General features: G+C 33.5%; 1 protein-coding gene across 2 annotated transcripts; it reads left to right on the forward strand.

The window, feature by feature from the left end:
• Positions 1–1557: 1557 nt before the first annotated feature.
• Positions 1558–12997, forward strand: LOC145693444 (uncharacterized). Of its 2 annotated transcripts, none has more exons than XR_014132775.1 (2): positions 1558–11437; positions 12087–12997. XR_014132775.1 is itself a non-coding variant. In XM_081769444.1 (2 exons), the coding sequence occupies exon 2, from the start codon at positions 4516–4518 to the stop codon at positions 10330–10332; it is 5817 nt and encodes a 1938-aa protein (XP_081625570.1). In that variant the 5' UTR covers positions 1558–2081; positions 2730–4515; the 3' UTR covers positions 10333–12997. The 2 variants fall into 2 exon arrangements, 1 of the variants encoding a protein (XP_081625570.1); XM_081769444.1 differs by having other exon boundaries at positions 1558–2081; positions 2730–12997.
• Positions 12998–16519: the final 3522 nt, after the last annotated feature.

The following is a 16519-nucleotide window of genomic DNA, read 5'->3' on the forward strand; positions in this document are numbered from 1 at the left end:
AGTACTAATGATTTGTATTGTCTGAGAAGTTGATGGAATTAACGTTTCCATAAATAACTCTTTTAGAACAAAAGAAAATGTGTTATTTACCCATTTGACCTCATTAAGAACTTACATAATTAAATTGAAAGAAGAAATTACATTATGGAAGTTAGCCAGATGAGTTCAGAGAGTTAAAGAAACAAAAGAAGAACAAAAACCTTAGGATAAAACAAAAAGAAATAAAATTAATAACGATATTACAGAAATAAATAAGATGCATAAACCCTTGAGACCAAAATAGACGCAATAGCATGCACAAAAGACATACCAGTAGTAGTATTAATATTGTAGACCTAGGGTACAGAACCAACCTTTGACATATTATTCTTATTTTAAAAAATGGAAGGGAAAATTATAATGATATGTATGTTCATACCACGAGGGAAAACTGGATGTGATTAAAAAAAAGGAAAACCTTAAATTATATTCCTCCTGGGAGATGACGCACGAAATATGAAGAGTACGTTTAGGTTAATTAAAGACTTCGTTAAAAACTTTTCCTCAATTTGATAATTAGCTATGTACGTTAAAAAAAAATAAATGGGGATAGCTTCATTAGAGATGGAAAGTGGGATTCTCCTCGTTAAATATCACGCAACGCATGGAAGAATCAATAATTGGATTCCGTGTTTTCTAAATAAAATTATTACGCTGGGTATGCTAGTAATAAGAAAACTTATTACTGTTATTATACATACGTATAGGTGAATGATATGAACATGTGCCTTTATATTCATAATTTTGGGTTCGATTTTCGGTCGGAGTACAGAATTTTCCATGTTGACTAACATTATCATTGTACGAGTACACGAGTCAAGATCAGTTGCTTCTTCCATGTCTACTTCCGCAGATGCATTGTTCTTCCCCTTTTTCCGAAGTTGGCTAGCCGCATCCCCTCCTCACGGAGCTAAGATATATTAAAGCATCGGTAACCTATTCAGGTTATTTCATATATTGCATCGTGCTCATTTCAGGGCTTTGAGCTGAAACGAGCAAAGGATCATTTCAATGACACTTGTGTGAGCGCATCACAAAAAAACAAAACACTGAATTGATCAACACCATTTTTAACATGGTGCTACCTTATAGTCCGTAGATTGTTTAGCAAACATTGACGTTTCAAAATGTTACCAGCATTAATAAAATATGGTTGACTAGAGTTTAGTTCTGCTGGTGGATACCAGAGAAATATGACTAGATGTTGAGAACAAGATGGGGCCTAGGGGCGAAGCCTTCAACGAAATCTGGGGGCAAAATCCCCAGAATTGACTTATAATCAATTTTGTCACTGCGTGCATTGGGACCTCACGTCTAGTAACCTAGTACTTGCTCTCATATTCATCCCAGCTCAATTCAAAAGCAGCACTACATCCAGAATGCGTTTTTCCTAAAACATTTTCATGCGCTATATTTCCCAAAATTGCAAATATGTGCAGGTTTTCTTTTTGCCTACAGTAAGAACAATGTTTCCGCTACGACATGTAACGTGTGAACGTTCCAAGTTTAAAAAAAAAAAAGAAAATGAAATGCAATAAATCATGGACTTAAAATAATAACAGAAATGGAAAATAATGAAAAATCTAAGGACATTCAATTTACATTGAAATGGTCGTTTAAATGAAAATTTAAAAATGTTATTCTTTTTTTACTTTTTAAGATTGTGAAAATAGCTTCTTTTGCTGAGTTGTTTCTTCGAAGTAAAGGTGTGTTGTAAACAACTGCTCTGGAAGCAATGAAGCATACGCGTGATGACATAGTTGTCGGTTGCGCTGATCTGGCCTTGGTGGGTGGGCGGAGTCTTCCCTCCCTACCAGGCTTCGTTCATGCGAGCGAGCGACGGCTGAGTCATTACGCATGGAAAAACATAGCAGTGAAGTTGTCTTCTCGGCTGGATTTTGTGCCTCTAGTGCGAATTGTGTGATATTGAGTTTGAAGGGATTTGACTTTACGAGTTAAAAAGTTTCTATTACGGAATCTATAATATTAATTTTGATACTAAATCGGAGGTTAATTGTCTTTAATATGCTTAAATCAGATGGGTTAGTTTCCTAGCTTAAATAATTCGTGACTGAAAGTAAAAAAAAAAAAAAAAAAAAAAAATTGCTGTGATTCAATGTTCTTACTACATTAGTAGTTAAAAAAAAAAAAATAGGAATAAAAATTTAGTAGTGAATATCAGTTTAATATGTGAGACATATACACTAAAATTAACTGGTAATTTAATTTATGTAGGAGAATTGTGCCTAATTGGAGTACTCGGGAGGGGAGTTTAGACCCTTTGACCAAAGTAAAACAAGCTTGTAAAATTCGGTTAAAACAGATAGTTATGTCGCTTTGTCACTTAACTAACTACAGTAGATAACCTGTTTGACTATCATAAATTTAACTTAAAACAGTAGTATTTTTTTTTTTAGAATTGATAAAATTGTGTTGAATTATTGCAGTAATACTCAATCTAACGCAGGTTATAAAACTTATAATTTCAAGAATTAATTGATCTTTATAAAATGGTTTGAATTAATACCTGAATTTAAAGTGTACAATATTCTATTGCAGTAAAATTCAGTAATTAAAATCCGGAAGTTTGAAGTAAATTATAAAGGGAGAGCTCTGAACTGTAGCTATAATTCCTAGCTTAAAGTTTCAAATATATTTTTTTTTTAATCCAATTAACTTTCTGATTCTAGAATGAGCTTGTAATTAAATCGTTAAGTTTTGCAATTAATATTGTTGGGGAAAATTGGGACTCATTCATTATTGAATGGCAGTTGGTTTTTAAGTAGAGACAGTCAAATTCCAATCCATGGTGGTGATGTGGAGTCTCTGGATAAAGGCGTAAGAATGTTTTTTATATTAGATACTTGAATCTGGTGAGTATTACAGAGTATTTAATATTACTGGTTACGGTTGAGTAGAGTAGTGGTAGAGTAAGTTTTGGTAGAATTTCATCGCACTCATTACCCAATTGCGGTAATAGTATTCAAAAAATTAAACGTAATAGATTGCTGTCTGGTTTAAATAAGTAAAATATAAATTAAAATAAACTAAAACCTATTAGGGTCAAATCATCAATCTCATTTTCCGGGTGATTAGAATTATAGATTACGGAAGAATAAAAATTGGACTCACAAAAAAAAAATATACTTTATTCCTTCTAGAGCAGTCTGTAGTGTTTTTCGAGAAGTTATTGTAATTAAAGATTTGATGATATTAAGCTTGCTTCAATCCAGAGTTACGACCATTTTCAATTTTTTTTATCTGTGATAATTTCCTTAAATTATTAAATTCAAGAGATATATTTAGTTAATTTTCAACGAAGAGTTTTGATTGGAATTTTGTATATAGAAGTCTCAATAATTATTAAAAGTCTTGAATTGAAAATAAAATTTTATTTCTACCTGAATAATTCAATCAATGTTTGAAAGAAACGGGTAATGTTAAATGGAAGATGCGGAATAGTTTATTTTTGTGGGGGTTTACAGGTGCAGCTGAGAGGAACTGCTTCGGCTGAAGTCACTCGCACTTTAAATAATCCAACCAAAGAATTTCTTTTTTTGCTTTATTGCGAATTATGGTTGTAGTAAAGTGTGATAGCGATAATTGTGACAAAAAGTTTTTCCATGCGTAATCACTCCCTTAATATTTTTGTTGAAGGAATTATTAATTGGACGGGGAGTTTAGAGAATTAAATGCTGGTTGAAATTAGTAGATTTGTTTTCAAGAATTTAGTAAATTGAAATTTCTCAAGTAACGTAATTAAAATAATTAAGTTTTGATAGTTTCGTAATGTTGGATGTCCTTAGAGAGAAAAATTAAAATAATGTTTGGATTTGACTAGTATAAATGAGGATTGACATCGTTTATAGGTTGCATTTAATACATGTTTAGGTCAATGTCATTCGAACTTGAGTTTGAGGTGTTATTAAAGCTATTTAAATGCAACTTTGATTATTTGAGTATTCTAATAGGTTAATAGTAATGCTATTCAGTTACACAGAACAGCTGTTATAAATTGAGTAGTCAGTGTGAAATTGACTTAAATCCTGAAAGTGAAGAAATTAGATTTAATTTGCGGAAAACTTTAATGAATGGTTTTGGAGTATTAGCGTACGATCCTGAGTGAGTGCGTGCATTCTAAAAAAAAAAAAAAAAAAAAAAAAAAAAAAAAAAAAAAAAAACAGCGCCCAAATTCAGATTTCATAATATCGTAATCGTATTAAGATACAATTGGATTATTTAAAGGTTGTTGTTGAGTGACACCATTCAGCTAATGCTATCCAACATCGAAAGAATAAATTGTGTTTAATAAAGAATTTTCACAAACCTTTTGGAAACTTATGATTTGTAATTTGTGTATTTATGCAATGTTTAGATGAATTATAAGAATTTGGATGTGTAGTGGGTTGTTTACTTTTGAGAGTAGATCATATAGTAGTGGTTCTGGTGTAGATTTCTTAAAGTTGTCATATTTCAATGAACCTTATTTTGTATAATTTCTATATTTGTTTGTTATATTTGCCTTTTGCGATCAACATGTCATACTCAGATTTATCGGAAGGTACGGCTTATATGAGTCTAGAAGATATTCCTGAATATTCGGTGGTTGAAATAAGAGATATTAATGATCCACGTTTAAGACAATTACCTGACGATGAAGTGATAGCACGAATTAATGCTTATAGGGTAGAATCATCATCAAGTTCTAGTAGTAGCGCATTAAATCATTTAGAATTTAATGAAAGCGAAGGGTTTTTGCGAAATATGGCGGAAACTTCGTATGAATTGGTATATCCGAGTACTGTACGAGATCAAACGAGTGGAGCGACTTCTGACGTAACTAGTAATAGGCCAACTGATGTAAGTGAATTCAGAAGTATGAAATTTTCGGAGTTAAGGATTCATGAGGATAATAATGATGCAATTTTAGGAAAATTAAATACTATTCGTCATGGTACGTCTGAGGATCGTAAATATTCAGTTCAACCTAACTTTGTAGAAAAACTTAAGCAAAGACCAAATAAAATTGAACCTAGAGATGTTCAAGAAATATTGGGTGCTTTATCTGATTCCAAAATTAGCGATACAGAATTAAGATCTAGAATAGACTTGAAAGAGCCTAGTAGAGTGGTAAGTGCTGCTAAGTCAGGAAATAGGATGCCAGATTCTTTTGTGTGTGATAAGGTAAAACTTGAGAAAACTGAAGCTAGTAAGCTGGAACAACGTAATAGTTCTAGGGAATTTTTGAATCGAATGCCAAATATGAATAATATGGGGTCAGTTAATCCGTACTTAGAATTTTGGTCCGGAAATTTAAATCAAACTGAAACTTTGAAAATAAAAGGGGAAAAAGCCGAAACTTGTCCTTGTTTGGCATGTAATAAAGAAGGTGTTCGAAATAGAGGAGGTAGCCCTTTAACATATTCTAATCTTTTGGGTCATCAGAACGAAATTGATTCTGGGATGGAAAATAATTTGAAGAAAAAATATGATATTAAAGGTAAATATGGAAATTTAGGTGACACTAAGAAAACATCTCAGTTAAGATGTTTAAATTGTAATCAAGTAAATGATTATCAAAATAATGTTAGGGTTGGAAACTCTTCTGAATCAATGAATATGTATATAGATAAGTACATTTTTAATCAAATAAGTAAAATTGTTGATAAAAGACTGGCTCGTTTCAGCGTCATTGACGGCTCAAATGGTTTTCAAGTTTTCGAACTTTTATTAACGATTAATGATCTCATTTTTCATTATAATTTTCCGTTGAGAATGCTGCTATATTCTGTTTCAGTTAAAACTACTGGTCGCTTATATACAGAAATTATGAATGGCATTGGTAGTCAACTGTCTTGGATTGAATTAAGACATCGTCTGGTTTTCAAGTTTATTTCTATGATATTACGTAGTCATTTGGTGAATACCCGAGTTTATAAGATAATGCAAGCAAATGAAGGCATATTGGATTATATTGATAGAGTGTTTAATGCTGCTAAGGTTTTAGAAGTAGGACATTCTGAAACGGACATTATTCAAATTTTATGTCATGGTATGAACCCGGAGTATAGGTTCAAGTGTTTTGGATACATGATGCCGAGATCAATTGAAGAAATGAGACAATTAGTTGATAATTTCGATCGGTATAAGGCATCTAAAAAGGAATTTGCTGAGCTTAGTGCTATTAAAAATAAAAATGCTAGACCTTTTGCTGCTATTAATATTCAACCCACTATGTCCAGAAATTCTAAGGCTACATATAATGGTAGATCTAAATATAATCCCAGCAATTGTAATAATATTAATGCTGTTAAGCATGAGGGAAAGAATAATACATGTTTTGGTAATGATGGTAAGAATTTTGGAAGGCATGATACAGTTGGGAAAAAATATTTTTCTGAAAGGGGAAATAAAGACTTCAAGTATGTGAATAATACACTGGATAAACATAATAATGGTAATGAAAAGCGTATTAGTAATGGTGGAAATTATTATCGATCTTCGAAAGATCCGGTTAGTGGTTCAATCGGCGGTCGGACTTTGAAAATTCCTTCAAGTGATTCGAATGCCTCAGCAGCTTTTGTATTGGGTGATATTGGACGTATTTTAGTTGCTGTTTGTGTCGACAGTGGAGCTAGTTTGTGTTTGGTGTCCTCAGACTTGGTTAATAAATTAGGAAACTTTATAATTAAGCGGAAAGACATTGAACCAGTCAAATTTAATTCTATGATGGGTCAAAGTGTATCCCAACCTATGGAAGTTACTATGCCGTTACGAATGGGAGGTCTTAAATTCGAAATTGATCTGGTGGTGGTTAGTGGTCTACCATGTGACATCATTTTAGGCACTCCATTTTTACAACGTTCGAAGGCTGTCTTGGACATTGGTAACCATATGCTGAGATTTCTTGAATTGAAGAGGTATGTTCCCTTGCGGAGTAATGAGGTGGTGCGAGAAATTATTAACAAATCTAAGGTTGAGTTGTCATCAGGCAATGAACAGGTTGTTAATCCGGTGTGGATTTATTTGATTGACAATCACGATACCTCGTTATCTAATAAAGGTACTGGGTGTGAAGGAATATCTGGGACATCGCCGCTTGTGTCAGACTTTAAAAACTTACCATCTAAACAGGCAGTTTATGTTCATGGCAGTCCTGAACTGATTGATGCAGCAGTACAGTGTAATTTGTTAGCTGAAACTAGGGAGGTTGGTTTGCAGTGCGATATTTTTTGGGAAGAGGAAGAGCAATACTCATCGGGAATTAATGAATATATTTTAACAGAACAAACTCATAATTCTATTGATCAGTGTGGCGGACTAAATTCAAATTTAAATTCCAATATTTCGGAAGTTTGTGGTAAGACTGGGGACCGTAATAGAAAAGATGAGATCAAGCGTGAAGATCCGTGTAATGAAACCGATAATAATTGGACTGAGTCATTTGAAGAAGAGTTTGGACGAAGGTTTCAGAATTTGAAAAGACAGTTAGGGATGGATAGTTCAAGTGATATAGTCATCCAAGGTGAAGAAATTCAATCCGAAGGTATTGGAAACAAGGAAATGAAGAAAAAGGAAGAAAATTTGGAAGTTATGGACAATGATGATTATTGGTTGGATCCTGACTCGGAGTCTTTTGTTAGATCGATAAAGGAGGAGTATAAAGATGTGATTAATAATTGGGTTGGATGCTTAAAAAATTATAAATGTCATTTGTATCTTAGAGAACAGAAATACTTTAATGATAAGCCGTTTCCAATTCCTAGAGAAAAGAGAAAAATTTTTGAAGATGTTATTAAAGATTTAGTTGAACAAGATGTTTTAGTTGAATGTGATCATTCTAGTTATGGGAGTTCTTGTTTTATAGTTAAGAACAAGGATGGTTCATATAGGCTTGTAGCGAATTATGTAAAATTAAATAGTTTGTTGGCTGACTATGTTTTTCCGACTCCACATATGGAAGAGTGCATAGGTAATTTATCTGGATGCCCTTTTATAAGCTCCTTTGATTTAAAGAAAGCTTATTTCCAGTTGCAGGTGGACGAAAAAAGTAGAGAATTAACCACTATAGTGACTCCTATAGGTATTTATCAATATAAAAAATTACCAGCTGGTATTAAGATAGGTTCAAGCATTTTAGCTAAATGCATGAAGGAGGTGCTAGGAGATCTTGAACAGTATGGGGTATTTTGTTATTTTGATGACATATTGATAGCAAATAAAACTCGTAAGGAGCATGAGAGAGCTATACGAATGGTGTTGGAGAGACTTAGGGAAAATGGTCTTACTATTTCTCCAGATAAGTCTTTCTTTTTTAAAAAGAGAATTAAGTATCTGGGGTTTATAGTTGATAAGGATAATGTCTGTATGGATCCTAAAAGAGTTGAAGCTATTAAAAAACTTCCACCTCCCAAAACTAGGAAGGCTGTTCAAAAATATTGCGGAATGTTAAATTTTTATGCTCGTTTCATACCAGGTTTTCAAGAATTAATTGCTCCGATTTCTGAACTGAGATCTACAACAAAAAAATTTGAATGGGGTGAGGAGCAAAATAAGGCCTTTGAGGAAATTAAGAAAATGTTTAGTGAACATGTGATATTAAAAACACCAGACATAAATAAGCGGTTCTTAGTCCATGTAGATGGGTCTAGTGTCGGTCTTGGAGGGGTAGTGTCACAAGTTGATGAGACAGGAGAGATCAGACCTGTTGGGTTTTATTCCCGGAAATTAAGTGAAGCAGATCGTCACAGATCTATTTATGAAATAGAGTTTTTGAGTTTAGTTAAAACCATTGTTAGGTTTAAACATTATTTATTTAAGGAATTTGACATATACACTGATAACAGAGCGCTTACTTGGGTTATTAATAATTCTAGAAGGCTTCTTAAATATGGCTCATTAATAGAACAGTTATCTCAGTTTAGCTTTAAAATCCATCATATTAGAACTACTGATAATAAAATAGCTGATTTCCTTTCTAGGACCTATGATGTTATGAATTATGAAATTAAATGCGATCTTAGTGATAGGGAAAATAAGGAACATCTTGTTATGGTGAATTTATGGAAATTGCCCTTTATTAGTGAACCATTGGCAGAATTGCAAAGAAAGGATCCTGAACTTAAGAATATAATAGATCAAATTGAAGAAGGTAGAGAAATTCCGAATTTTGAAATAAAAAAGGGATTTTTGTTAAAAAGAACTAAGGCCAGGGTAAATGAATTAAAAATTGTTGTCCCTAAAGATCTAAGGAAGAACATAGTGGAGTATTATCACCTTGAATATCTAACAGGTGGACATTCGGGAATTTATAGATCTTTGCATAAAATAATGAAAAAGTTTACATGGGAAGGGCTAGTTGACTACGTGAAAGAGTATGTTAAAAGCTGCCCAGAGTGTCAAAAGGCCAAACCCTCAAATCAGAGGAAAATGGGTAGATTAGGATCGCAGGTAGTTGAGAGACCTAATGCTAATTGGATGGTGGATATCATAGGGCCCTTGCCGTTGAGTGATGGTTTCTCATATGTACTAATAGTTGTAGATAATGCAACTCGTTTTTGTATGCTTGAAAAGCTGAGACGTTTATCTTCTAAGAATATTTGTGATAAATTATATGATCTTTTTACTAAATTTGGATTTATTGAAAGTTTGTCGAGTGATAACGCTTCTGTATTCTCCTCTGATTACTTTAGGAAATTTTTGTTCAGTGTTGGGGCTAAACATATTAAATTAAGCCCATATCACCCTGAAGCAAACGTAGCTGAAAGATATATCAAAACGTTGAAATACGGGCTTAAATCCTACTTTGCAGAACAGCAAAATAAGTGGAGTTCGGCTATAAAGGAGTTGCAATTTAATTTGAATCTATCTCAGCACGAGGGAATGAGATCAGTCCCTTCAGAATTGTATTTAGGTAGATCTTTAAATAGTCCGTTGGAAATAAAATGGCAAATTTGTAATGCTGATTTGCAAGGAGAAAAGTCTGAAGAGTTATGGAAAAGAGCCATGTTTAACATGAAAAATTATTGGGAAAAAAGAAAAAAATTATTTGAAAATCAAAGAAGGGAAGTAAATTTACAATTAGGAGATAAAGTTTTGGTAAAAAATCATGAAAAATCATCACTAAAAGATAAAATAACTAAAAGTTTATGTTATACGTGGATTGGTCCTTTCACTATAGTTAAATTTTTGACTTATAACTCTGTGTTATTAGAAGAAGTAGGAAATGAGCAAAATGTGAAAAGAGCACATGTAACAGATGTTAAAAAATATTGGGAGCGTAGGAATGTATAAGTTGCTTAAATTAATTTGAATTGTAATATGAAACTGAATTTGGACACTTCAAAACCATATCATTGAAGGATAGTTGAATTAGCAAGATTTAGTGGTAAGGTAGTATTAGAATTAGTTTAGGGATAGGTTAAGTTAGGTTAAATATTAGAATAAGTTTACATTTTCATTTTCATTGTCATTGTAACATTATCGTTTCTAATGTAAGGACTCTTGCAATTCAATTATGTATATGGATAATCTAAATGGAACTCTTCATTTCAGGAAGAATTGCTGTTTTATATAAGATGTGATAGCTTTTGTATATTTCAGGTTTCACTAGAGGGTTTATCATAGTAAAGTTGTCCAAATCGATAAAATGTAAGAAGTTGGTATTGAGGCATGATCCATGTTTGTTATGGTGGAGATTGGCGAAGATTTCCAGGACAAAAAAGCTGCAGCGAATTACATCTGTGATATGGAAATCTCACCGGAAAAGGACTTAAAGAATGGAATATAGAATATAAAAATTTTTATGTGAATTTTTATATTTTCTGAGGCTTCGAGATTTGTAACGTGTGAACGTTCCAAGTTTAAAAAAAAAAAAGAAAATGAAATGCAATAAATCATGGACTTAAAATAATAACAGAAATGGAAAATAATGAAAAATCTAAGGACATTCAATTTACATTGAAATGGTCGTTTAAATGAAAATTTAAAAATGTTATTCTTTTTTTACTTTTTAAGATTGTGAAAATAGCTTCTTTTGCTGAGTTGTTTCTTCGAAGTAAAGGTGTGTTGTAAACAACTGCTCTGGAAGCAATGAAGCATACGCGTGATGACATAGTTGTCGGTTGCGCTGATCTGGCCTTGGTGGGTGGGCGGAGTCTTCCCTCCCTACCAGGCTTCGTTCATGCGAGCGAGCGACGGCTGAGTCATTACGCATGGAAAAACATAGCAGTGAAGTTGTCTTCTCGGCTGGATTTTGTGCCTCTAGTGCGAATTGTGTGATATTGAGTTTGAAGGGATTTGACTTTACGAGTTAAAAAGTTTCTATTACGGAATCTATAATATTAATTTTGATACTAAATCGGAGGTTAATTGTCTTTAATATGCTTAAATCAGATGGGTTAGTTTCCTAGCTTAAATAATTCGTGACTGAAAGTAAAAAAAAAAAAAAAAAAAAAAAATTGCTGTGATTCAATGTTCTTACTACATTAGTAGTTAAAAAAAAAAAAAATAGGAATAAAAATTTAGTAGTGAATATCAGTTTAATATGTGAGACATATACACTAAAATTAACTGGTAATTTAATTTATGTAGGAGAATTGTGCCTAATTGGAGTACTCGGGAGGGGAGTTTAGACCCTTTGACCAAAGTAAAACAAGCTTGTAAAATTCGGTTAAAACAGATAGTTATGTCGCTTTGTCACTTAACTAACTACAGTAGATAACCTGTTTGACTATCATAAATTTAACTTAAAACAGTAGTATTTTTTTTTTTAGAATTGATAAAATTGTGTTGAATTATTGCAGTAATACTCAATCTAACGCAGGTTATAAAACTTATAATTTCAAGAATTAATTGATCTTTATAAAATGGTTTGAATTAATACCTGAATTTAAAGTGTACAATATTCTATTGCAGTAAAATTCAGTAATTAAAATCCGGAAGTTTGAAGTAAATTATAAAGGGAGAGCTCTGAACTGTAGCTATAATTCCTAGCTTAAAGTTTCAAATATATTTTTTTTTTAATCCAATTAACTTTCTGATTCTAGAATGAGCTTGTAATTAAATCGTTAAGTTTTGCAATTAATATTGTTGGGGAAAATTGGGACTCATTCATTATTGAATGGCAGTTGGTTTTTAAGTAGAGACAGTCAAATTCCAATCCATGGTGGTGATGTGGAGTCTCTGGATAAAGGCGTAAGAATGTTTTTTATATTAGATACTTGAATCTGGTGAGTATTACAGAGTATTTAATATTACTGGTTACGGTTGAGTAGAGTAGTGGTAGAGTAAGTTTTGGTAGAATTTCATCGCACTCATTACCCAATTGCGGTAATAGTATTCAAAAAATTAAACGTAATAGATTGCTGTCTGGTTTAAATAAGTAAAATATAAATTAAAATAAACTAAAACCTATTAGGGTCAAATCATCAATCTCATTTTCCGGGTGATTAGAATTATAGATTACGGAAGAATAAAAATTGGACTCACAAAAAAAAAATATACTTTATTCCTTCTAGAGCAGTCTGTAGTGTTTTTCGAGAAGTTATTGTAATTAAAGATTTGATGATATTAAGCTTGCTTCAATCCAGAGTTACGACCATTTTCAATTTTTTTTATCTGTGATAATTTCCTTAAATTATTAAATTCAAGAGATATATTTAGTTAATTTTCAACGAAGAGTTTTGATTGGAATTTTGTATATAGAAGTCTCAATAATTATTAAAAGTCTTGAATTGAAAATAAAATTTTATTTCTACCTGAATAATTCAATCAATGTTTGAAAGAAACGGGTAATGTTAAATGGAAGATGCGGAATAGTTTATTTTTGTGGGGGTTTACAGGTGCAGCTGAGAGGAACTGCTTCGGCTGAAGTCACTCGCACTTTAAATAATCCAACCAAAGAATTTCTTTTTTTGCTTTATTGCGAATTATGGTTGTAGTAAAGTGTGATAGCGATAATTGTGACAGACATAATAAAAAATTACAGGTATATTATGCCATATTTCCTACTAAAATGCCATTTTATCTTTTGACCATAGTTTATATGCTTTCAGTACCATAGCATTTTCCAAATATGATATTAAGTATAGGATCTCCAATATACAATGCAACCCGGAGTTTGGGATAGTAGAACTTTTGAACCTGAAGCGATACAAAATAATGGTTATATCAAAATGAAGCTTTTTTCATGCATATATTTTTAAGCTAAGAAGCAACGATTGAAGTACACTAGATCAGATGTAACTGAAGGTGGACTGTAAAACAGCCGAAACCAGCACTGCATCAGAAGAAGGTATTTCTGTGTGTTTGGTGGACTACTCGCGGCATCGTGCGTCAGGAGCTGCTATCAGCTGGTCAGAGCATTAAAGCAACTATATACTTTCAGCAGTTGAGCCGTATTCAAGAAAAAACTCAAAACTCTGGATCCAGAGCTTCTGAATCGCAAAGGGGTCTTCCTGTTACAGGACAACGCTAAGCCCTACGTGGCAAGGATGCCTCAGGACACCATTCTACGCCTTGGATGGGAAACATTATTGCATGCACCATACTTCCCGGACATTGTACCGTCCGATTATCATCTGTTTCATTCCTTGGACAATTACCTTAGAGAACGCCACTTCATATTCTTAGTAGAGTTGCAAAATGCAGTTGATACCTTCTTCGCTTCACGGCCCACCAAGTTCTACCACGATGGAATCCATGGCCTTCCAGAACGTTGGCAGAAGGTCGTCGAGGCTGATGGGGACTATTTTTGATCTTCCAGGTACGTCTTAGGTGACATATCGATGTTCGAAAGTGGTGGCTGAAAAAGCGACAGAACTTTCTTGGTTACCTTTATAGTTTCAACTTAATTGCACTTGACTTGTAGACAACTCACTAGCAACTTTCGAACAATATATATATATATATATATATATATATATATATATATATATATATATATATATATATATATATATATATATATATATATATATAATAATCGGACAATGGAAAACTAAAGACTTCCCAGAATTCCCTCTCATCTACACACGCTAAATTCATACTACATTCGCACATGTCAACACTTTGTATATTGGATTGCCTATGAAACAAAGATAGAATCGGTATAGTTGTTTTGTATCAGAATCTTCCTTATTCTTACAAGGGAATGGTCCTAACCTGAATAGTCCGAGTTGGACGAAATTTCATACAGATACTAATTGGAGGTCGGTTAATTACGTGGGAATAGTCACTCGATTCGCTTTTGCGTACTTTACGAGATATACAGGGTGATGAAAAAGTAAGATAATATAGAAGCATTCTGTAATACACCGGTATAGAATGATGAAAGCCCAAAAGTTGATACAAAATGAATATGCTGAATCTCATTGCGATAATGAGGAACGCAGTGGCGTCTCAGGAAAATCTCCCGTCGAGGAAGAGGGGCACATGAAAATGAAATGGGAAACAGTGGTCGATGTTGAGATCCTGGAAAGAGACACGAGCCGTTGAGGACAAATGTCCGGGAAATCGCCCCATTTACCAGTTACAGTAGCACAGTGGAAGGTCAAGACTAGAACGGAGACCGGGTTCCAGCGATTGTAAAGTAAACAGTAATGTACAAAGTTTGGAAAAACAAGCAACCCAGCTCACATGTTCGCGTGCGGCAAACCGTGCACTGCTAGTCAATGTTGCTTGCTGTGCATGTCAAGCTGTAATTCGGCATACACGATTCAAATGTAGCAAGTCCCTCTCTTGCCCAACAACAGCAGATGTACACGACAGCCTAATTCAAATACATTAGAAATCATCGTTGGAGATGCTCAGACCAATCACGTGATGCACAAATGAAACCTTAATTAGCGGTGACAGTCAAGTAATTTCTTGTGGGACCAGCAAAAATCCAGCATAAATGTCCAGCAACACACACTGGATGGTGGAAAATGTTTTGTGGCAGGGAGTGTGCTGGTGCAAATATTTCCTTGTCTGAATTTTGCATGACCACCATCAGAGTCTGGTAATTACTTCAATATACACAATGTGTTGCTGGGAATACAATCACGATTTGTGGTGGTCCCGCAAGATTTTGTAACGTAGGGTGCCATGGGACATCATAATTTGTGGAATGTGTAATAAACATATGCGTGCTAGAACGAACGCAACGTATGCGTGCTAGCTAGGATGAGTCCTGTAAAGGTTTGGGACGGGATCGCTTGTTACAGATTGAACGTTTGCTTGCCTGTGTGGCACACAGAAAAGCTTCAGCTGTACACTGTCGAGAACACAAGCAGTGACGTACATAGGTACAGAAACAAATAGCGCACAGCCACTGGCACGAACACAGTTGCATGACGCTTGAGTTCATGTAAAGACGATATCTACCATCTTCAGTGTTCTTTGTTTTGCGTTTGTGCTACGTTCGTATGTTTCTTTGGGAAAGTGGGGTCAGTGTTTTCTTTATATTGTACAGAAGCTTGCAAGATGATATGCATGAATCCTATTAATGTTGTGAATATTTTAAAAGTGGAATTTGAAAATTTGTATGACGACGTAGTTGAAGAAGGGGTAGAAGATAAGTCATTTGGGTATGAACTGTTAGAACTAACACAGGAAAAATATAAAGATAAGACATTAGACGCAGAAAGTGATGCAAATAGTGAGGAAACGACATAAGAGGACAATGAAGTTTTAAAATGTGAACCTGGACCTTCCACTAGTGAATATGAATCATCAAGTCAGGAACAACTCGTAGTAAGTACACCAATAAATGAAACTTATTAATAGGTATAAGAAGATTGAGGAACTTTATGATACCTTAAAGGCTAGAGGGAACAAGGCTCTGTGGTTATCTACAGAAAAAAAACGCACATTATATTACGTACGTAAGGCTCTCAAGTACAGTAAACCAGGTCCAAAGCCACATATATTAGAAGCTATTAGAGCAGCGTTTCCCAACCTTTTTCAACTTGCGGCACACTACGGGCGTAACTTGAATTCTCGCGGCACACTCATAGATATTATTATTTGTAAATATAAGATACCGTGTTTTTTTCTGTGATTAATGATTTTTGTCACAGAGAAGAAAGCTTGATCACTGGTTTTCTCCCGTGGTTAATTATTATGCTTACTTTTCATTATAATTTAAAATTAGAAAAAAATCAATGAACTCAGATTTGCAAAACTACGCTTTTTCTTTCGAAAACTGTATCCAACCTTTTACTAAGAAGATTGGATTCTACTATATAACAAACTAACAAACAAATCTCTTTTACTTTTAAAACACAAATCTAGCCAATTTTTAGGTATGTTTGCTTTGTCGAAAGTATTGAATGATATTTTAAAATTTGAGGTTACGAAATAGTCTGCAACAATAAAGGAGCAACAATGGTCATAACAATGATAAATACTTTTTTCAACATTAAAATTGTAGAAGGTATGACACTTAAAATTGTAGATTCATAGTAGAGGTTCATAGTAATGTGAAATACAAATATAC

This window comes from Thermobia domestica, chromosome 8, assembly GCF_964235325.1.
Source record: "Thermobia domestica chromosome 8, izTheDome1.hap1.1, whole genome shotgun sequence".
Taxonomy (NCBI): domain Eukaryota; kingdom Metazoa; phylum Arthropoda; class Insecta; order Zygentoma; family Lepismatidae; genus Thermobia; species Thermobia domestica.

Excerpts from the sequence above, each read along its gene's own strand:
- LOC145693444 (XM_081769444.1), top strand. The coding sequence starts at position 4,516 with ATGAACCTTATTTTGTATAATTTCTATATTTGTTTGTTATATTTGCCT.